General features: G+C 36.3%; 2 protein-coding genes across 2 annotated transcripts; both read left to right on the forward strand.

Moving 5' to 3' along the window:
• Nucleotides 1–1,154: 1,154 nt before the first annotated feature.
• On the forward strand, nt 1,155–15,324 carry LOC135691855 (uncharacterized). Its single transcript, XM_089112119.1, has 13 exons — nt 1,155–2,821; nt 4,030–4,113; nt 5,659–5,732; nt 7,635–7,712; nt 8,273–8,333; nt 9,318–9,387; nt 9,925–10,373; nt 10,760–10,841; nt 11,710–11,780; nt 12,279–12,353; nt 13,064–13,108; nt 13,647–13,736; nt 14,260–15,324. The coding sequence occupies exons 3-13, from the start codon at nt 5,665–5,667 to the stop codon at nt 14,401–14,403; spliced, it is 1,233 nt and encodes a 410-aa protein (XP_088968245.1). The 5' UTR covers nt 1,155–2,821; nt 4,030–4,113; nt 5,659–5,664; the 3' UTR covers nt 14,404–15,324.
• Nucleotides 15,325–21,705: 6,381 nt separating this feature from the next.
• On the forward strand, nt 21,706–23,327 carry LOC135691856 (uncharacterized). The gene has a single exon (XM_089112120.1). The coding sequence runs from the start codon at nt 21,937–21,939 to the stop codon at nt 23,029–23,031; it is 1,095 nt and encodes a 364-aa protein (XP_088968246.1). The 5' UTR covers nt 21,706–21,936; the 3' UTR covers nt 23,032–23,327.
• Nucleotides 23,328–23,967: the final 640 nt, after the last annotated feature.

The raw sequence follows: 23,967 nt of genomic DNA on the forward strand, positions 1-23,967 counted from the left end.
ATACATTTAGAAAATAGTATATTTTTAAAAAGGCTGTTCATTGAACATATCAACAGGCCCCAAAATAGAATATCCACTAATGGCTTGAAACTCGAAATGTCTAGCGTGAGATCAGGATTCGAACTCGGAGTCAGGCCTTTAGCATTATGCCCGTTTTTGTCTTTAGCCTTTGACCTTTATTCTTTTGGTTTTAGTCTTTAGATTTTAGCCTTTACTCCTTAGCCTTTATTCTTTAGCCTTTAGCCTTTACTCTTTAGCCTTTAGCCTTTACTCTTTAGCCTTTAGCCTTTACTCTTTGGCCTTTAGTCTTTACTCCTTAGCCTTTATTGGTGAGGAAATGTCTTTTTGCAATGGAATAAAGAAGATCACTCCCTTTTGTAAATTAGTAACAGCAGTGGTTAGAACAGCAGTTATTTATATCTAGCAAAAAGAAGTTTAGTTATATTGTCTAATTTAACTTGTTGTTGTAGTTACTTTTGCTTGCAGTGTTGTGATGTTGAAAAAATAGGGTTGTCATCGTTTTAGACATTGGTCCACAATAGCCAAAAAAAATTTTATGAGAAAGCACATATTTTTCTGCTTTCATGTTAAGGTCACATATCTTGCTGTGAGGTTTTTTATACTAAAAATAAAGAAAATATTAAAACAAATTTCGGTACTGTGCAATATTTCGTGTTATTTCTATTCAATGTATGGCTTCCACTTAGCAAACAATGTATCACTTTCAAATACACACGTTTTTATAAGAATACCTAATTTTTTGCTGAGCCTCAATATTCATTAAGAATTGTGATTCTGTGCCTAAAATCATTCCTAAATCATCTTTAAGAAAAAAGGTAACATCTTTGCTACTCAAGCTTGTAGGAAGAAAAAATGCAGCACAATATAAGCTTGTCTAGCAAACCTCTAAAAAAACTCAGATAAATAAGTCAAAATATCTGTAAGATTCAAGGCCGGCAAACGTTACTAATAAACTTCCAATTTTATCAATTTTCGAGCCTCAACATTCATATAAAATAAACTCTTAAAAACAGTGTGTATAAAGAGTGAAGTATTTGAAATGAAAAAACTATATTCAGCTGCTTGAAAATCAACCTTAAGTGAAATATCACCCTGATGTATCAAGTTGGTCATAAGCCTAGCTAGCAAAGAATGCTTTTCTAAAAGTTTTCAAAGTAGAATTGAGGGCATTCAGCATCAACTTCTGTTTTTAAAAAATAGGCAAGAGGGACCGAGAGGGACTACTAAATACGAATGAATATCCAAAAACTGTTATAACTGATAACAACAATAAAATAAATTATAAGCAAAGCATTTCTCTCAAAAGATTCCAGAGGAATAAAAAAGCTATATAAATCTGCAATCATAACTACATTTAACTTCACGATGAGCAAACTGACTAAACAGGGTGTAGCTTCCATTGTGCATTGCTCTTAAACCGTAGGCCGATGTTTGAAGTCAAAATGATGTAGCAAAATCAAAGCAATAACAAAGCTTTGTGGCTACATAAGGTATTCTGGAAACAAGGGCATGGTCCTCCCTATGGCAGGAAAAATTTGTTTCACTTTAGTATATACAGCAGAAAAATATTATTTCATGAAGGAGAGATGTTTTGAAAGCAATAAAGGAAGCAAAGTGTCTTCTCAAAAAAAGAGTTTTAAAGATGATAAACGGAGTTTTATCAAGCTTTCGAATCCAGAATAAGTCTAGAAGCTAAGTTAATAGTGCCTCTGTAGATTACTCAAAATGATGATTTTGTAGAAATTAGGCCCTACCAATGCATGTCTACGATACATGACATCATTTCCTTTTGCCAGAGGTATCATTAGGTTATTTCTGCACTTCATTTAAAGGCTGAAAGGAAGTCATACTTAGACAGAAAATGGAGCAACTCTTTCTTCTCTCGATCTTATTACTTCTATATCAACTTGTCTGCAGTCACAAAATTGTATTGAAAAGGAATACTGATATATGCTCAGAATATTAGAAACGTGGCATTCTAATGCTGTTAAAACTCAAGCCTCTTGCTAGATTGGTAATAAGTGGTATCAAGGCTTCTCTCATTTAATTTTCTAATTGATTACAACGTTTTTCATCCCTTTCGTAGAATAGGTAAGATTATCCCCAATTCTCGGATTCGAGCAATTTGTATCTTCATATTTGGCAAAAATGGATAACAGAATTGGAACCTTTATGTTGGTAGTCTGTGCCAAAAAATTCAAATTGTTTGGGCCGTCAGGCTGCGAATTACCCCATTTTCAAATTTAGGTTTCTCTATACATTTCAATGGAATTTGTTGCTGGAATTAAAATTTTTTACTATAATCATTTATATATATATTTATTTTGTACCGCACGCATTTTGGTATATTGATTAAAAACAGGTCTGCAAACATAACAAGCTTTTGATGATCCCTTTGAGCAAGTACGTCCAGATCCCTCCGCCAGGCACTGCACTGCCACTGCCTTCCAAGTAATCCTAATCTGCAGGTGCTGAGCCATGCCTTTCGTCATGAACTTGCGACATTCCTGTGCCACTTACAAACAACGGCAAGCGAATAAATGCGGCCTAGACATTGCTTAATGCTGACTCAAAGTAGATAAAGTAAATATTTTTCCAAAGATGTTTACGATAGGGATTAGAGTGCATGTTCATTGCAAAAGAGGTCGAACTGAAAGAAAATAAAGCGGAAATTTGGCTGCCTGTCCACTGAAAAGCGATCGTAAATGAAGTACTTTTCGTTGTAACAGTGTCAGATTTCATCGTTCTTAAACTCAATGGAAAAGTAAGGAGGCATTTGTTGACTGCAGTATAACTTGAGGTATGAAAAACGCAGTGTGTAGTAGTTTTATTGCTCTGTTTGGTAAAGTTGAAGACCGATGTTCTCTTTTCACGACTGATAGTCCAGTTTGGGCCTAGTGTACGCAAATCGTTCGATGATGAATATTTCGTTGTTCTCTACTTTGAAAAACAATGATGGTTTTGAATCTAAAAAATTGTTTAGACTAAAAGAAATCGAATTTTCACTTTAGGTTTGTCTGTCAGTATCATTATTATTCAATGGATATTTCATTTTCATTCAGTTCGATGAATCTGTTTAAAGTATGCACCTTGATTGTACGGCAAGCATATGCGTAGGACACAAAGAGACTTGAGGGGGAGGGGGAGGGGGGAGGGGAGCTGCATTATATGTCAGGCTTCAGTGGGGCAGCTCTTTCTCACTTTATCAATATTCGGGCAAGATCCACAAGAAGCTCCTCTGAAAGGACAAAAAATATTATATATGACTAGTGTGGCAAATGCCCAACCAGGCCAACTTGATCAGGGTTGCCAGATGCTTGGAATGGTTGGCGGCCAAATTCGGCCAGCCAAACAAAATATACAAAAAGCTATATTTTTGCTAATTTTCTGCTATCTTTTACTTTGTTTCTTGATTCGTTATTTGCAACTTTGAGATTATTTTAACAATACCTTGAATATTTTCTATGCTAAAGTTGTCGTTTTCTTTGCATTTTTATGGCTTTCAACATGCGGCCAAAATTCAGCCAACTTTCGCTTTTTCGGCCAAATCAATTTTCGTCGGTCAACAACATTAAAAAACGGCCAGAATGGAACAATTTGGCCGTCAAAATGGCCAAATGGCAACCCTGAACTTGCTACCCCATCACTTAAAATCAATGTATTGTTTTGTCACTTCCCTGATGGGTCCCTTTTGCCTAGCATCGATTGTTTTCTAGGAATCTATCGTTTTCTATTTTCATGGGATGTCCGACTTTTCCCCTCCAATAAATAACCTCAAAAGATGGCAAAAAAGAAGAGATTTTCTGCTCCTCCACCTGCCGAGGACAAACCCTTTTGCCTGTAGGCTCTTCAAAACTTACTATTATTTAAATAATCTTGGCTTAAATCAGAGAGCATTGCTTCCAAAGATCAATCTTGTTTTAAAATCATTTTTGCACAAGGTACTGATGGGATAACTTTATTGGTCACGTGCTTACGGTTTTCTGATAGGCCTTTTTCTCCTTCCAGGAACTCGCCATACTCCATGATACAAAGAGACAGTCAACTGTAATAAGCAGAGAGCTGATTGAGCTTCTTTGCATCTCAAAGGAGGTAATGTTTGCACATTTGTTTCCCGGTAACCAATTTTATTTATGATCCAGTTTATAACACCTCACCCAACATTTTTTTACTTTCTTTGAGCCAATATCTCTTAAAGTTTAATAAATAACGAATCTATGTTTGGTCGAATTGCTTTTTGTTGCTGTTGTTGTTTTGTGGAATGGTGTTACTGTCTATCGTTGTTCATGTTTTCGTGGAATAGCTGGATGTCTTCTGACCTCGAGCAACTTTCATGCAGCAACAGATATACGAAAGTTGGGCAATTTCATTGTTGGACGATGTTGGGTGATATAAACTGGTGTTCCAACAACATGCAAAAACTGGGCAATTTCATAAAATATAGTGTACATGACTAGCAAAGCGTTGAATCTATTCAACAGAGCTTGAAAATCTTGTAGCAGCCTTGTCAGCAGAAGGAAATTCACGACTGTCTAGATTTTTTTCTCTGTGGTTACAACAGATATTCACCCTAATACCATTAACATGTGACAGGCATAACGACAAAATCCATTAATCTATCGATTGCAATATGACCGAGAACCATAAGACGGGCTATATAAAAACCCACTCTGTAATGCATTTAAAGGACCACTTAATCCAACTTGAAAATTTTGAATACTTTCTTCTATTAAATTCATTTTGGAATCAAGATGTCAATGCTGCTCTTTCAAATAGTTAGACTGGGAGGCTCATTAAGGAATTCAGGAACCATCTTATTACATACAGCTAATTCGAGATCTATCTGCGATCATTCGGTGCTTCCAAACATCTGCTGTTGTTTTGACTAGCTTGACATTGCTACTTTCCTAATGCATAGGTCAAATTATTAGCCAATGTCTGATAAATTTCTACTCAAACCACCCGTATCTTGTATCTTGGATATGTACCAAAATTTGATTATTTTGCTAACTCGGGAAACAACAAAACCACATGAGGTTTCGTTGTAAAAGAATGTTGATGCATATCTCCATAAGGCTTTGATTTTGAACCTCTTCTCATTTTCCACTTCTGCAAGCCTTTTGCTTACTGTTCATTCAATAGCGGCGCCAAAGGGTGGCATGACCCCCCCCCACTTTTGTCAAAGCTTGATTCACATAATTCTTTCTAGAAATTGACAAAGAAACACTGAATACCTTTTCAAGATTGGAAATAGGTCATACTTTTTTAAGGTTTGCCTTAAAAATCAGAAATAGAAAAGGAACTAGAGTTAGGCAAAAAGGCATTGCTTCACGGGTCACGCTCGTTGCCCTCCCCCTCTACACGGTGTCATTCAATAATCTTATGTTATAAACTTAAATCTCTAAATTCCTTGCAAGGACAACTTCGAATTACGACTATAATGCCCTATGCTGTTCATACCCAGACCCTTAGATCTCATTAATCGCTATGTGTTAGCTTCAATAGGCGGATGTTATGACCCCCGTGAAGAAAGAGAGATACTGTGACGCAATGTCTACTTAGTAGATACGACCCTGGTTTCAATAATTTATTCATTTCTATTTGTTGAATCACTACAGTCTCGATTTATTCTCCCAGGACTTCATGGACATTTTCATGGCATCAGGAGGTGTTAAAAACATCAACGACCCAGATCATGCAGAATTTATCTCGTAAGTAACGTTTTCCTTGGAAATATTTTGTCACGTCTCGCTTCTTTGTTGCAGTTTGTAAATTAAACATCTTGTGATCAGTAAAACAAATTGCTGTCATTCGTTGCTATTAGTTTGTTGAAGTATATCGTTAGATTTTGCATATTACCGAAGTAGGTTTACTATCATTTTGAAGACTGGATATCGTATAAATTACACATTTCGCATACACGTTTTTTATAAGAAACTAAGGTCCGGTGCTGTTAGTCAGTTTCTTAAATTTTCTGGCCATTTTGCTATCAAACGTTTCTTACATGTTTTTTAAATTTCTTAGATAATGAATTTTTAAACGCGCTTTCAAGGTAAAATAAATAGTTCACTCACATTCAGAGATAAACTAACAAAATGATCAAGGAATTTTGTTTCCTAGAATGATTAACTCTGTTGAGATCTGTAAACAGTTAAGCTCATTGAACTTCAGCATGGTCAAGTTGAAGTCAAAAAAAATTTTAAAATGGAAACTTCTTGAGTGTGCAATTTACTGAGAATGAATGCAAACTGCATCTCAAGTGCAGTGTTGCAATAAACAGTGATGTTCAATGTCAAGACTGTTTCGAGCGGCAACTCGGAAAAGGCAAATTATAAAAATTTCTTAGCTTTTTTCAATTTGGGTAGGGTTGTTTCTCAACATTCGAAAAATTGAGTCTACCGTTTCTTATAACCTGTTTCTTATTAAAAAATGAGTGTATGCATGATCTGTTACATTCTTTGCAAAATAGGTTCCAGTTTGACTTTACTTTCAATCAGCGAAAGAAAGATATCTTGCTTGTTTTATAAGCTCTTTAATCTCTGCAAAAACAGATTTTCTAATCTCCTATCATACACCTAGCCTGATAACCAGCCCATTATTCTAAAGACTATCATACACCCAGTAACTAATGCTTCTTTCCAAAACATAAAGGCTATTTTGAAATCATTCACCAGTAACGGAGGATTGAGTAGCATATATATCGGTTCATTGGTTGGAAGTCTCTGGGATTGAGATTAATTAAGATGTTTTATCATGCTTTTTGCATTCATATTCTGCTACATTGAAGTGTATTGGAATGAAACTTACAGATTTAGAGAGCCATGAAGTATTCATGACATTACAAACAGTCAACTATTGTTTTAAAAACAACTTATCAATAATTTAAAACACAATTGCTACAAGTTATTGTAGAGAAACAGCAGTTTTCATAGGGTACCAAATGCCTTTGAACTAGTACAGTTGAAACGTTAACGAATACCTTTGGAGCCCAAAAAACTGTCCTTTGTAGAGGGACTGCAGCTAAAAGTCTTCGACAGTAAATAAATTTTTGTACGAGAGTTGTTGGTTATCACAAATTTGTTGTCTGTTGCGAAGATGGACTTTTTAACAAGGTGTCTGTTATTTGTGGTATCCTTTTAACAATAAGGTTTTACTGTGAACAAGGGCGTCCTTTTAACAAAGGTGATTCCGATCTTACCAAAGGTTATGCTTATCCTTGAGTGCTATTGAGCAAAGTCTGGGCTCACTGGCAAACCACAGGCGCCACTGATCATCTTCTTCTCTTGCTAAATCTGGACATAAACAAGCACACGTTCTGATATTATAGCCACAACCATGCTATTCACTTGAAAGGCTTCTCACTTTATGTTTCAATTTTTGCTTAGCGTACCAAAATTTACCTTATTTTTCAAGCTGTTTTTGTTTGTAAAACTTCTAGCTTACACTTTTTCATTTCCCATTTCATAACTGGAACTGCCTTTAAACCTGTCAATCGCACAATGTAAATACCATTTGAACTGAAAGGGTTACACGCCTTTCATTAAAACATTTCTGGGTAAGTTTTTAATTGCTTTTCTATCATTTTAACTCACTGCTTTTATTGATATCTTTAGGAGCCTCGAATTCCTTAAAGGATGGCCAACCGAAGAGCTTCCGAAAAATCCAAAGAAATGTTTGTTTAACTTTTTCAGGTATGTATTCCGGTTATCCTGTACCTAAATAAACATGGTGAATCAATTTATTCATAGAAACCATGAGATTCCAGCTAGCTTTAATACCTGCAGTGATGTTAGAACTCTGTGGCAGAGGTGACTTTCTTTGAAGTGCCCTTTAGAGTACAAAAAGATATCATGTGCTGTTGTTTAATGTCACTTCAACCTCAAATTTTGTGTTAAAAGAAGGAAGATAAGTGCCATATAAGTAGGGGCTTGGGGAGTCAAGCGAGCATTTTAATTTGCTGCACCTCAAACCTGCAACCCTTTGCCTGTCCATACCAGACAGCCGAAGGACATCGCTATTTACAAGAAGGAGGCAAAAACCCACTCTTTTCTTCAACAAGCATAACTTCTTATGTCTCTATTTCAATTTCAAAATTCTGAAGGACCTTTATTGCAATTTTTACAGTTGCTTAGCTTGATACCGCTTATCGATTGGCTAATAGTTGATTGAAAGATGTTTTAAGCCACTTAAATATCTGTGGATTACTTTAAAGAAGGTGCTCTTAAATCAATATGCATTTTACCTTATCTAGGAGAGGTGCAGTGTTAGTCCGTGACAGCAATTACTCAGACTGGATATATGTTGTGAAATCAGTAAGTGCTTCATTGCTTTGAAAGTTCCAATTTCAAAATTGCCAAATGTTTCACTGGAAAGTTTAAATTCTGTTGAAAATTCCCTTGGTTTTGCCGCCTTGCTCGATGATAACGTAGCTGCTTGTCTGGTGGCCTTCAAAGGCATCATTGAACTCCTTCATTGTTCTAAATGTTGGCTGCGATTTTCGATGCGTGTACCCATTTGCCAAACAATTACCCACTTGCCAAAACAATTTTGCTTCATAATTATTACATTTATGCAACTTATGTTAGGATTCTTCTGTCTGCAAAAATCTATTCTATTCTTCGTTGTCTTCGTTGTTTATGTTTGGAAAAAGCCAAGTCAATAAATTGAAGGACAGAAAATTGAGAATCCCAGTGTTTCGATGAAGGCTTTTTGAAATTGGATGCGAGTTATTAGAAAAATTAAGGAGCTAAACTAGCAATGGAAAATAAGTCCAATGAGATGAATCTGAAAGTGAAGATGCCATTAAGCTGCTTTTCTTTTCAGAAATACTTTCATCCAGTCTGCCATGTCTAAAATAAGGTTCTAGTGCGTGCATTTTTCATTCCTTTCAAGCTTCGAATGATTCATTCCTACCAAGTATAAAATTTGAATCAGTGAAGATTTCGCCATGTTTGATCATAGCTTTGGATTAATTCCCAACACATGGTCAAATTGAACGCATGCCCGAGCCGGGGTATTTGAGCTAAACAGACTAGAAGACTCTACAAATTTCATTGGAGTATTCAGATAGAATTTCTGTCAACTGTTCTGTATCTTTACAAAGATTCGCATGATACGCATGCATGATAAAAAAATTCATCACTTCTTAAAATTGCATAAACAACACACGGGAGGATCACAGAAAGTACTCTCCCTGTTGCCATGTGAATTCCGTGAAAGTTGACTTGAAGTATTGTAAGCTGTGAAATTTCTGGAGAAAGGGAATGTTTTTAAGTGAGCATTTTCTTTGTTCTCAGGGAAGCTGCCAAGTCTTGAAAAAGCTGAAAAAAGTGAAATCCCAAATAGACCAGAATACAAAGTTTACAGGTACGAGGAGGAGCTATAATTTGTTTAAAGATTTTGCAAGAACTTGTTTTCTTAAAACCTACTAGTTTCCACGACATTGACGGAGAGACCCGTTATTACGTATTGCTGGCTACAATTGTCCTATTCTTTACTACTTGATATGTACTTCACGATTTCGGTGTATAGAACAGGACGGTTCTAAGTTCAAAGTTGCTGCTCGTTTCACACTTAATGCGATCACCAGGCAATGGCATCGAGCACTTTATGACAGAACGATAAATAAAAATTTTCATTAATATCTACTTTAGGTCGATAATGTGAGTGTAACCATTATGACAATAATAGCAGAGTAAAGAAAACAATAAGCGTCGCTGTTTACTATCTTTGTTAAGGGGGGAGTTATGGGAGGAAGGTAGAGAATAAGCCAAAATACCCCTTTGAAATGCCATGTGAATTTAACTTTGACCATTATCGCTTGCCATCAGATGACTAAGAAGACCCCCTAAAAGCAAATATTGCCTTCGTTAGTAACTATTTTCTCTTTATTTTGTTTAAAAGACATAGGGAGCAGTTCTGAATTATCACTCGAGAGGCTACATGACCTTGCTGTTGACATGGCTCGCAAGAAACGGCATAATATTCTGGACCGTCATGCAACAGCTATTCAGGCAGTGGCCTCCGCTCAAAGCAACAGTTTTCTATTGGAAACAGAGAACTTGACCACCAACAAACCTCGCAACATAACCAACTCAGCTAGCTACAGTAAAAAATCAAATCTCAAATTTGCGGACGAAGACACTGACTCGAATGATGTTAATCGAAGATTCACTTCAATCGACAGTTTCAGATTGTCCGGACCTCTACGGAGGAGACCAAGTGATCAAAAATTAGTTCAACTGAAAAATAATAAAGACGATATAGAAATTAATGATAGATTTAGTAATGATATTGGGAGAAGAAAGAAAACTGCATCTGTAGACATTCCTGACGGAGAGGTTTCTCTTCCTGTACGTAACCTTTCATGTTTATCGTTTTTCTCATTTGCTTCTATTTTCTTTCTATACGATGACCATCTTTATAAAGCGAGAGAGCTCCATGGCTACAGCCCTATTTTTTGCGATCAGAAGGAATCTTCTTTTTTCAGGCTATTTAGAAAAGTCCCAGGCTATAACATAAACCGATACTTTACATATCGAAAAAGGTTTTCCACTTAAAAACAAGACTTAAACCTGCCTTTTACTTCTTTTGTAAACTCAGTTTCCAAGATTTTTCTAACTATCTACGTATGCTATATTAGTAAACAATTCTCATTTTCATTCATGGAATCGTCAAAATTAATCCACCGCTAAAACATAACATTCTTGTATTCTTTTAAGTTTCTTTCTTTTTCTAGGCAGCAAATGGTGCACTTTCCATAAGCTCAAAACGACACAAAGGCAGTAATTTTTATATGCAGACACCATCGCCTTCGAAAAGTAATTTCAATTTCCTTTTTTGAATTGCGACTCATCATGTTGCATTCATTAAAACTTCTAAAGAAGATTAGTTTGATACCTTGTTGCTTTTTAATGCACTTTTTTAATAAGAACCAGTAAATCTAAGTTCAGGCTGGCTGTTCCTAATTTTTTAGAAAATCTGAGGCTGGGTTGTTTTTAATTTGTTCTTAATTTGATAGGGTGTAAGCAGTGCGATTGCTAGCTTTTTCGCTATAGGGAGGTAGTCAGGCCTCATTTGCCAACAAAATGAGTGAGACAACCTTCATTTGCCGACAGGTTTGAATATTCAGCGAAAAAGCACCCACACATGGCTAAAAATCCTGAGAAAAAACGTTGTTCAAAATTGCATTTTGCAGAAGCTCAGCCTCAGCTTGTTCTTAATTTGTTCTTAACTTTTGACCAATTTTGAGGCTCGTATTCTTATGAAACTGTTCTTATAAAAAGAAAAGAGTGTAAATGACTTCTTCGCAATTGAAGTAGGCTTCAAAAGCCTTTTAAGGGATGATAGATTATGTTTCTCCTTTGTTTTGTAATGAGCATTTTAAGCCAGCACAAGCATAAAGTAACCACGATGTTAAGCTCTCTTGATGGAAAATCTACATTAGAATTTTAATTGTGTTACCAATTTTTAAGGTCAAATAAATTATCATTCAAGGATATTGATTTTTGGAGCCAAACAGTTCATTATCATCTATTTAATAAGCCCTAAACCCATCAAAAGGATTTTCAAGATTAAGTTCAGTTTGTGAAATCTTTTGCTTGGATTTTTTAACAATTGGAAGCTGTACGGGGTGGGAGTTGTTACAAGAACTAAAATTTATTCAGTGCTCTGTTTGAACTGTTTTAGACAAAAGGAATCTGGAATCACCCCAGCAGAAACTTGCTATTATCGACGAAGCGGCAAAGAAACACGAGGAGGTAACTAAAATTCAAAAGCTGCAAAAGATTTTTTTAAGTAGAAACTATCAAGGATGTATCTACCGTGGTTTTGCAAACGTGTTGAAGTATCATTAATGGCGTAAAGAAAGCAATAAATAGCTATTTGTCTATCTGGTAAAAAATTTTCTGCCTTTCTTAGCAATTTTAAGATATCATTAGAAAGAAGTATTTTCAAAAAATTAGAAATAAGTATTGTCATAAAAATCATCGATTACATGCAAAATTTGTTTTTCTAAAACGCACTCTATTTTTGATAATCATTCGATTTCTAAGAGAAAATTTGAGTGAGGGCTCGACCAGGGCAGGACACCCTTGACTAGCACAACTGTATGCATGTTCGAATCCACCCTTGTTTGTGAAACTCACTCAAATTTACTCTTGGCATAGTTTTGCAATCCCGCTCTGGCACAGTATCATATGTTTACTTCTATTTTTGACGAATCTCTATTAATGAGAATTAATGTCTGTCCTCTGTAGACCGCCCAACTAACCGAAGCAGACATGGACCCATGCTTCGTGCAAGTTGCTGTCCTACAAAAAGGAGATGTCTTCGTAAGTGACATACAATCCACCTGAAAGAAATTTATTTACACACACTGAACATACAATTCACAAATTTCTTGATTCACTGGCCTTTTTCAACTCCCCTGCTCAAATTTTGTGCTGCATTTTGGAGTAGTATTGAATTATGTTATATTGGGGAGGGGGGATGATTACCAACCCTTCCACAAATGTTCCTACCACTTATTTGATATTAAGCCAGGTACGTGAGAGCATCAGATGTGCATTTTGTGCATTTTAGGTATTTTAGTACATAGGTTTTCATATGGTAGAACCTTTCAACGGGTCCATGTAACCAAGCTGCATAAGGTTGAATGATTGAGTTTTTATAGAATCATTTATTTATTTTGAATCCATTCCATTCTGCGCAAACCAGCTTTAATATTAACACTAAATATAAGGTTTAAAGACAACAGGATTTTTGAAGATAATTACCGCTAGAGCACTTGACGTACAAAGTCAGGGGTCGTGAGTTCGAGCCTCGTTCGGGTTGGTTATTTCCCTGCACTCTCTATTAATTAAATATAAGATCTTATTTACAAATCAATATTTTTCAACTACAGCTCGAAAAACAGAGTTAGATCTGCCTTTATTTTAGGCCCTGTTTGTGACCGCCATCTTTTGCCGTTGAGACTAATTTTCATGTAGAGCAGCATGAGCTTATTTCTATGAATTTTCACTCTGAATGCCATTTCTTGTAGGGTTTGCATTCGATATTCTGCGACAGCCAGCCTAGTCTAAGTTTGGTATGTAGCTAAAATATCTAAGAAATTTTAGCTACCTGACTGAGGAGTTGGAAAAATTCTAATAGGCCAAATATGATATATTTATATCACTTTTAAACTGTCTTTCCGTAGTACATTTTATCTATTTGTTATCTATTTTATCTTTTTTATCTATTTTAGTGTTTGCAAATCATGTAGAATTCAATGCTTTTTGTGTCATTTTCCATTCATGAAACCTAAAGTCGTCATTAAGGACATTACCTCCTAATGCATAAAATTATTATATAAGAATTATAAATTTTGATCATTTGTAGAGGAGAAAATCGCCATGAAGTCCTTTAGCCCATTGATATGCACTATTCGTTCAGCAGCAAATACACTGCAGAGCTTGCTTTTGTTAGCATACCATTTGAAAGCTAATTTGCTACGTGCAAAATGTCGCCACGTAGAATCCAAGCAAAGTTCCAAATGCCATAGCACTAAAGTAACACTTAAATAGTTACCTAGTAGAAAATTCTTGAAAATGATTGCTTATAACTGAAGATGGAATTTATTGTAGGTAAGCAATGGTGCAGAGTGCATAATGGTTTCGAAGAAATTCTACCTGGAACATTGCACAGAATCTTTGAAAGGAAAGCTGCGGAAATGGGTAAGCGAGGACCCCATAACCTTTCGCTTCTTGTCAAAATATAACGATAGATTCAGTACAGTAGGAAAGATATAGTTATTTCAGAAGCACCAATGATTGAGAAAAATCAGAATAGAATTGATTGTTCGTTGAAATCGAAGGATTTTTATATTCTTTGGTGTAGCACAAGCCCTCCTAAGAGCAAAAGTAGGTATGTCCCTAATGGGATTAATGATACTAAACATGGCTTTTTTAGTCGTTAGTGTACAAAGTGTTGTGTCTCCAGTTTTAAAAATAGTTAAAGATAAAGAGGACAACACAACTTTTGGCGCAGTCATTTTACAATATCCCCAGATCTTTTCGTTTTACCATTACTTTATATATTTCATTAAGTGGACTGGTAACGAGCCACTGTTGAGTTGTACTGTGACCTAGGTCAACAAGCAAGCATCTGATCAGTGACATAGAAGCACTGATTACGAGGCCAAAGTTTTGTTGACAGTAACACAGGCCACGTATTACTGAATTTGAATTTTTTTTCAAGGTATCACCTTACCCTGATGACACCGAGCTCCAGAGCAGTTTGCAAGAAAAAGTCAACTGGGACCAGTATAGAGCCGCTACATTTAATGACGCTCTGCGAAACACTAGAACTCTTCGCCGTATACGTGATGCGACTGTTCTATAGTGCAATTTTATGATGTTATGTTAGGGTAGGGGGTTGGAGGGGGAACTAGTTTTGTATTTTCAAGAAAGAGTTACATGTGCAGGTATGCCGATACATACGCAGGTATGCAGATGCACATACATTTATACATAATGAGATGATGATGCATGCTGCTCATACATCAAAGGTACATTCATATTTCATACCATGAAACTGGAATAAAATATTCTTCTTATATTTGCCAAAATAATTGCTTTAGCTGAGACTCAAAAATTTTCAATTGTTTGGATCTGGGATGGTATTTATGAAAATGTTGAGGCCTATTTGAGACCTCGGTTTGGTGATATTACTTCAAGTCGTTAAGTACCTCACCAGCAGGGTTTGTTTTTCGCCCCTTTTCTAATTTGGTAGCAATTTGCGTGGGCACTTACCTTAAGTTTCTTGCAATAAGCTAAAAGTTGCGTTCAAAAAGCAATTTCAAATCATAATTGCAAGTTTAAAACTCGCGATTCGCGTAAATTTTAAGATTCGCGTAAATTTCCTTTAATATATAGAGAGAATATATTATTCGATTGATGTCTTTATAGATTCTATAGCGAACTGCTTGTGAATTTTTGTAATATAAAAAAGATTGATGAAATGAATCGTATATAAGAAAATTTGTCATTTTCTAACCATCAATTCAATGAAGTCACTGTCTTCTTCTCGTAACTCTTGGTAGCTTTGCATTGCCTAATGTCGACACATCTTCATGCAACGAAAAAGGTTGGCTAGCAATGATTTTTGTGTCTCTTGCTTTATTTTTGTTGCTTCTGAAAGTTTTAGTTTTTACCCTTTGCAGTATGCTACCTGCTGACTTCACGTTTTGCCGACCTCATGCACCTACATCCGGGACAAAAATAGTTAAGACTTTTTAAGAAAACTTAATGTTTTTTTTCCTTTGTAGAAATGCTTTCCTCCCTTCCCCAATTCAATGTTGAATGCATGATCTTGAAGCAAAAATGCTAGAACTACAAATCCAACATTGCTTCGGGGGAACAGGGGGGATTAAAATTTACAGGGGCAAGGTAAAAGTGGAAAATTACAAATATTGCATTAAGTCTTAACATTATTGTTCGGGATTGTAGACTCTTTAATTTTTTTCCTCTCTTCAAAGTTTGAAATAATGTCTATAAAAATTGAAATTTTTTTGAAATGACTTGCATTTTCAAGAGATGCTTAACCGCCATTTTGCTTATAATTCTTTTGAACAAAAATCGCAGTAGAAGGTACATTGAAATACAGAAGAATTCGTTAAAAAATTGCATTATTCCTTCGCATAGCTCAAAATGGTTTGCTTCTTTGAATATGGAACTATTAAAGCCTTGGTTTCCAAATGTTTTAAATAAGTGAGTAGACATGCTAAACAAACGAAGTTTATTTTCTGCAACGTTTCTCTTTCAAAATGTTTTGTAGAAAATGATTTTACGAATCACTCGCTCCTACATTTTGATAATCTAGATGCAAAAATACCACTAATACACGTTTTTTTAAAAGAAAGTTTTTTTTCAGGGCAGCCCGATTTTCTTAGCTATTTCCAGGGGCGGACTGGCTCCAAATTTAGGGCCCGGGCAAATTCGTCGAGAAAGGGCCCCGAAATTCAAAGTGAGTTTACGGGTATCATCGAAGTCTTTTGTGGCAACATTTTTAAGGCTTGCTTAAGAGGCTATTGGAATATTGCTATTAGTTTTCATTAGTTACCACCATATAAGTTAAGAAACTCCAGATTCAACACAGCGGAGCCACATTGATAATTATATGGATTTAATACCGTATCATACAGACGTAGCCAAATACGAAAGTCAGTTCTAAACGAAATAAAATACTCAACAACTTTTCATCGTTCAAATGTACTTGTGATCTTTGCAAGGAATACGTTTGCAACTTCGGTTATACTTGATTGATCCTTAGCATTGGTAATTTAAATTGGGGGTTCTACAATCTTTTAATTGGGCGCGCATCATTTTCACTGTATTGCCCAGGGTTTTTTTATGACATAGGATAAGAGGAAAGAGAAAATCATGCTATTGTGGGAAAAAATTATTGTTTTCTAGCTAAATGACTTTTAAGTGGGAGAAAAATGAAGCAAAAAGATTTAAAGGCAAGTTGTGATCGAGAATTTATTTTTTCTATAGTGTATGATTTTTTAGGGTTAAATATGGCTGCATTAAGCGTTGCTGTGGTGTTTCTACCACTAAACTTTTGACTGATGGATGGTTAAACCCCTCAAACATAAAAGTCCGCAATGAAATAGTATCAACCCACAGAGCAAATCATGTGCTTAATGGAATTTCTCAGTTATTCAAGTAAATCTTGATACGTAATTTTTCATTCAAAGCATAATGGTTGATATTTTTCCCGATCATTGTTTGAGCAGCAGGCAATATGGGAACATCAGTAGCATAGGCAGGGCTGGCGAAACGTTATTGGAAGGTGGCAAGGGGGGGGGGACAAAGAGCTTAGATTGCTCCGGGGTTTAGTAAAGGCCACCGCCGAATTCAAGAAAAAGTTTGAAAATATGACATTATAGGGTTGGCCAGAAAATGCATCAAAAATATTTACAACATCAAATTTGACCAAAGGAGGATCCTAGGCAATGCCTGTTAGTTTTCTTTTACAATAATTCCCATGGTTCAAAGAAGCTTAATTTGGACATAACAATGGGAAAGAAGTTGGAGTTGGTTTTATAATAAACCTTCAAGCGTCAGAATAGGAACAAAGCTTAACAACGAGGAATGACTTGAAAAAGGTGCAAGCGATGCGAATGTGGAGAGTCAGAATTATAGGAGCTGACTCTACGATAATCTGGACTGAATCAAAACAAAACTGGGTAAAAATAGGGGGAAATGGAATAAGTACAACAAAAATAAACATTTCCTTCTCGAATGAGCATATAGAAAAGGCTAAGGCTCTTTCGTTTCCTTGCACAGTTATTTGTGGCTGAAGACGACAGTTTTTGACCGGTGAAATGTGTTCGAGAAAAGCCAATCTCCTCAAACTTTCTCAGTAATTCCAAGAACTGACGTCCCTGGTGAAACTTTGTTCACAATTACCGACAACCAAGATCATAATCTCAACATAAAGCGACAAGCGCAACATTTCTGACACACATAACTTTAAGCAAATTTCTAAATGCAACAATAAAAAACCCTGTATAGCCTGTAGAAGACAGTAACTAATTGTTCTCAGTAAGAAATCTTCAAAAGTAGTGTGTTAAACACTATGTCTATATTTAATAATAATAATAATAATAATAATAAAACGAATATTTATACAGGATAAACACTTCAACAATTAGAACATCGCTGTTATCACTGTGTGTCCTGTGCCCTAGACCTTAAATGATATTGAAAGAAAATTTATTACATTAAAAACATTGATAAAACTTACAAGAATAGGATCTATAATACCTAATAAAACCTAATTTCACATTGAAATAAAATAATGTTTGTCACTGTCCTGCAAAATGATTTTTAAGTTTTTTAACAAATTCTTTGTGTGTCCTTGTCCGACGTATGTCTATAGGTAGCTCATTGTACACATTAGAGCCCATATATTGAAACGATTTTCGTGCATATTCTTTTTTAATAATAGGTAATCGCAGAGTGCATTTGTTGCTTCTTGTTTCCTTTTCATGTTGTATCAGAGTAAAATAATTCTGAAAATGTTCACAGATATCTCTGTCCAGGCATTTTCGCACAAGTTTGCAGGCTCTCATCTTATTCGCATTTATGACTGTCATGAGCCCTTTACCGGCTGTTTCATCACCATAGACTATCTTCAATGAACGAGAATGAAATGAGGAAAGTCTGCTTATTTGCGTTTTTGTGAGCTTTAGTTGCAGTATACCACAGTAAGTAAATGTTGGAAGGATTATAGTGCGATAGATTGTACTAGCTGTAGCATTGTCCATGAACGACCTTAATTTTGCTAGAAGTCGTAATCTACCAGATGCACGCTTGAAACATTTGTCGAAATGGGAGTTCAAGTTAAGTGAGGTATCCACAAGGACGCCAAGATATTTATATTGCGTTGTGTTGTTAATTACCGTTGGGGTTGGCTGAGATATTGTGACTTTGAGTGGCCCATTTTGCTGTTTTGCAATTCGTTGTGCCGTTCCAAATAGTATCGACTCTGTCTTGCCTTTTTTTAGATTCAATATCAGTTCATTGCATCTCAGCCACTTTGACAGATTTTCCATGTCTTTCGATAGTTTATTTTCAATTGAATCAATTTCTTTGCCTGCCACATACAAAACAGTATCATCTGCATATTTTAAAATGCTTGAATACTCCATGACTTCTACAGCATCATTGAAAGAGATAAGAAACAATAGAGGGCCAAGTATTGAGCCTTGTGGAACTCCTGTTAACAAGTTCTCCTCATCTGAAATACAACCGTTGAATGCTACCACTGCCTTTCGGGAGAACAGATAGTCGTTGAACCATTCCAATTCGTTATCTTTTATTCCGTAAATCGCAAGTTTTTCGAGTAGTATGGCGTGGCTTATGGTATCAAACGCCTTACTAAGGTCAACAAAGACTGCTCCGACGAGCTGATCCTTGTCGACGCTTCTCCGTATGTCATCCAACAATATAGTCGCCGCATATTCAGTTGATAATTTGGGCCTGAAACCATATTGGTATTTTGACAAGAGCTTGTTTGTGTTTAGAAATTTCATAACTTGACGATGAACAATCTTTTCAATCACCTTGGATAGTATCGGTAAAACTGAAATTGGTCGGTAATTATCACAGTTAGAGCGTGCACCAGATTTATGAGTAGGAATGATTTTAGCTGCCTTCCAGTCCGCGGGAAAGGTACTGGTCATGAGTGACATATTGATAAGATGGGTCAAGGGAGCCGATATTGACTCAGCAGAGTCCTTTATCAAACCTGGTGGCAGATCATCTAAGCCAGTTGCTTTATTTCTCTTTATAGACTTAAGTTCACGCTCAACTTCCTGTTTTGATACCTTTCTAAACATAAACTTTCTAACTGTTTTTGTGGGTAAGTTGGGTTGATTTCTCCATGTGAAGTTACATAACGGGAAAGCCTTTTCCTTCAAGGTTGTTACGATATTAGCAAAAAAGGAGCAAAATGCGTTTGCTATCTTGCTTGGGTCTTTTACTTTATCGCCGTTAATTTCGAAAGATTGAGGACTTTGTTTGTCGCTCGACTTGGTTGGGTAAATTGATTTTAGTGTTTTCCAAAACTTATTTGGATCCCTTGAATTTTCTTTCAATAAATCCTTGTGGTACATTGACTTGGCTTTTCTGACAGCTGTATTCACTTTATTACGCATGCATTTATATGCTGAGATGTCTGTTTGATTTTTAGTACGTCTTGATTTTCTTAACAGTTTATCTCTTTCATTCATAAGACGCTTCACCTCACTGTTTAGCCACGGTGCTGGCTTTCCCCTTACTTTCTTGAATATTCTCGGGGCGTGATGATTAAATACATTTTGAAGGATGCTTTTCATCATCGACCAAGCCTCGTTCACATTTATTTGGTTATAGAATGGAGCCCAGTCCACATTTTGTAAATCTGATTTCATATTTTCCGGATTATACATTTTATAATCCCGACAAGTAATAACCCTCGGTCTAAAAGAACTGTTATTTATTTTACGAACGCAACCAGGCATGTCATGATCTCCAATGCTGGTCGGTATGACGTCATGTTTTGCGATGTTCGAAGGATTATTTGTAAGGATGACATCAATCAATGTTTCTGTAGTTTCTGATATCCTCGTAGGCTTTGCAATAATTTGTTTCAAACCAAACACACTGAAGATTGCTTTCAGCTCTTTGTTGTCATTTTCAATTCGAAAATTTATATTCGCATCCCCAAGAATCATAGTTTCTTTGCACTCTTCTGCAGCCTTTGTTAACAAGGAATTAAAGCGTGCGTTGAAATCCTTTCGCAGGTATTTGGAACTATCTGGAGGCCGGTATATTATTGCGATCAAAATACCTTTGCAATGTTCACGACTAGGCCAGACCTCAATCCACATAATTTCCAATTCTTTGTCCTCGAGGTCTTCTCGCCTGTCCCAGGGTACCTTATTGGAAATGTAGGCACCAACACCGCCCCCTTTTCCAGAATTTCGTGGCCGGCTTTCAAACGAATAGCCAGGGATATCATACAGTCCATTATTTTCACTGTCTTTCTGTATGTGCGTTTCACTTAGGGTTAGTATATCGATCCCACTGAAGCTTTGAAAAAGTTCTGAAACAAGGTTTATGTTAGAAAACAATCCACGCACGTTTTGATGGAAAACTGCCAAGCCTATGACGTTTTGATGGAAAACTGCCAAGCCTATGACTTTCCATGAGTATAAAGCTTGTAATGCATCTTAGTCGTCCAGTTGCATCTTGTCTCCTTTTCTTGTTTAGTTTACAACGGCAGACATGTGCTGGAGCAAAAATTTTGTTCCAGCTTCCTATGCGTTACACGATTCCTGTCTGATTGAAGCACAAACAAGGAGGGGTGCTGAGCCCTTACCCTGGGTACCAGACTCACTATATATGAAATAAAATAGAGTCTGGTACCCAGGGTACTGAGCCCTCCGCTGTTTTGATATATATTCTCAAATCTACCTGGTTAGCATCAAAGTAATCTACCTTTCCACAAATTGATTCAAAAATCTGTCATGTCTTTGCAAACATTGAAACTGAGGGCCCGATGAGAAATTTTTTCCGATTTTGGAACTTCCATTGAGTATCGTATTATTGCATTAGGAACAGTGAGCCCTAGGCCCAGAATACTGCGTGCTTACATGGGGCCCCAAATCTTAGAAAATGCTTTTCAGTACTAAGATACCGCAATGTGATATATTTATTTATTCTTTATCCACTTATCTCGTTTGAGTCTAGGTGTAATGCAAATGAAGAGGGCCCCTACTAAATAATCCAAGTTGTCATTTCATGGTAAAATGAAGAAAAATTGCAACAAATTTGGAAGGCCCACCGGGCGATCGCCCAGTAGCCCGACTGGCCAGTCCGCCCCTGGCTATTTCCTAATTTCAGCACTAAAACTTTCTTAACACTTTCTAGCTAAAATGGGAAAGTTTACGTTACTAAGCATGCGCAGTTATGGAGAAGATGGAATGCTAAAAAATATGCTATATTTCTCAAAAACCCTAAACGTCGTTTCCTGCTCAGCACATTACTGTATTGTTGAAATATTTCACTCTTACACCACAATTGCCTTTGAAACTTGTCCTAAACCTGTTCGCATTTGGATTGTTTTCTTATTCGTTACCCAAGGCCATTGTTTGCCATTGTGCTCAAGGGGGGTTTAAATTAACGTAAAACCACCTGCTAGAGCTTATGTTATTGTTCTTTTGGTGTAGAGCATGGCTATTTATTGTAAACCGAAATATGATCGCCGGTTTCCATGATACACAACGACTCCACGCGAAGAATCTCAAATTTGTTAACAATAAAAGTTGTTGACGCAGCAGTGCAGTAATGACTCGGGCCGCATCCAAACAAAGGCGCAGTGGTCATGAAGCTTTCAAGATGGAGGCCCTATGTTAGGCTAAGAAAATATCATGTCAATCTCTTCCTCGTTGGATGTTTGTTGGTTACGATTATTTATATTGAATTGCGTAATTATAAAGACGTCAGCAACGTTCAACACAACATTGCATCAATCGAAACTTTAGATAATTACATCAACGGCATCGAAGAAGTTCGAGACCATGTAACTTGGCCTAACCAAGCAGAGGTTACGCAACGGGAGAGTGATCCGAGAAATCCACAAAATATTCAAAGAATAGAGAAGTCTTATGACAAAGCGCTCCCCGTACTCGGAGGAAGTTTTAACAAAAACAAAGCCGCCATTCACCGCCCTACGCATTCTGTTTGCAAGGACGTGACAAAAGACAGGCCGAATTGGACAATCGTATTCAAGAAGGGTACTCCTGATTATTGCTCAAAACAAAAGTATTTTAAATGGGTGAAACGAATAGTTTTTGCGAACAAAACTGCTATCTACCGAGGCTGTACATCCTCAACACATAAATGTGGTTATCTTCCATATTTTGATAACAAATTGAAAGCGAGGATAAACGCGCCCCCCTGTTGTCGAAGACACGTGATTGAAATTTTCCGGAATTTTGCGAAACGAATGGAAGAGTATAGTGGAAGATACTTTTTATTCGGAGGGGGGCTGATTGGCTGGTACAGAAACAGATCTGTTGTGCCTTACGACCATGATCTCGACATACTTGTTGACCTAAATTTCTGGCGTTCAAGCCGATTTGAAAGCATGCTGCGAAAGTTAAAAAGAGAACATGGGTATTTCATAAAGAAAAAGAGCTGGAACAAAGTTAAAATTTATTACAGTAAGCTAAACCATAATTTTATTGACTTATGGCCGTTCAGAAGAAAGGGGAAGGACAAAATAAGAATTAACTCATCACAATGGAAAATCCATAATTTTACACATGTACTTCCTCTTAAAAAATCCTCTTTTGAGGGTATAAAAATCTGGATACCGCACGATCCCGAGGCAATGTTAACAGCAGAATATGGAAAAGGTTGGAGAAATGAGCTAACTTGTAAGAAGCTTGGTAAATTCGGAAACTGCCTAGAATGAGTGGAACACAAAATCGTATGTTTCTCGTGTAATTAGGGGGAAACCCCATTCAATGACTTATAAAGTCATGTCCCTGTTTTAATTAGAATACATTCAACCTTGCAATGTAAAATTTTTCAGAAACCAGTAAATTAGTAAAACTAAAGTGAAATATAGAAAATAACAACATTAATGTGTATATGTGTATATGTCATTGCTGAGCTAGATCCACTTGTGGTAGGCGAAGCAGAAATTCCAAATGAAATAGTTGGCCATGCTAAACTGTTTCTAAAAAAGAGCCCTTAAAAACGCATTGAGGGATGCAGCTTTATTAAGGAAACTAAGATTGCACCTTCCCTCAGTACCTTCAAACTGCCGTCAATACAGTTTTCAAGTTTTCAGCTGCTCTTTCTTTTCTACTTCACTATGGGTGATATATATTGCATGAAATGCCACGTGCTAAATATTTCTTGGTACAAACACTTGGATTTGAAAAAGTATTAGTTATCGATTATCGATACTTTTAAACGTTTATAAATATTATATTGAGCAGTTGACTGATGATCACATTAAAAGTACTTTTAAACGTTTATAAATATTATATTGAGCAGTTGACTGATGATCACATTAAAAGTACTTTTGAACGTTTATAAATATTATATTGAGCAGTTGACTGATGATCACATTAAAAGTACTTTTGAACGTTTATAAATATTATATTGAGCAGTTGACTGATGATCACATTAAAAGTGACACTAAGAGTTGGGGTTTCCTTTATCGACACCAAAGCATAAATATTGTATGGTTTTTTGTAAAATGCGACGACCCTACGAGTAAATCTGCAATCACACAAGTCCCTTTCTCTACACTTGCAAAAATCAAATAAAGTTGGTTATACAGACTTTCTTTAACATAGTAGCTGATGGAAAAATTGCCCCTCCTGCTCCTGGGACCATT

Source organism: Rhopilema esculentum, chromosome 13 (genome assembly GCF_057945365.1).
Source record: "Rhopilema esculentum isolate cy_ngs chromosome 13, ASM5794536v1, whole genome shotgun sequence".
In the NCBI taxonomy this organism is placed as follows: Eukaryota; Metazoa; Cnidaria; class Scyphozoa; order Rhizostomeae; family Rhizostomatidae; genus Rhopilema; species Rhopilema esculentum.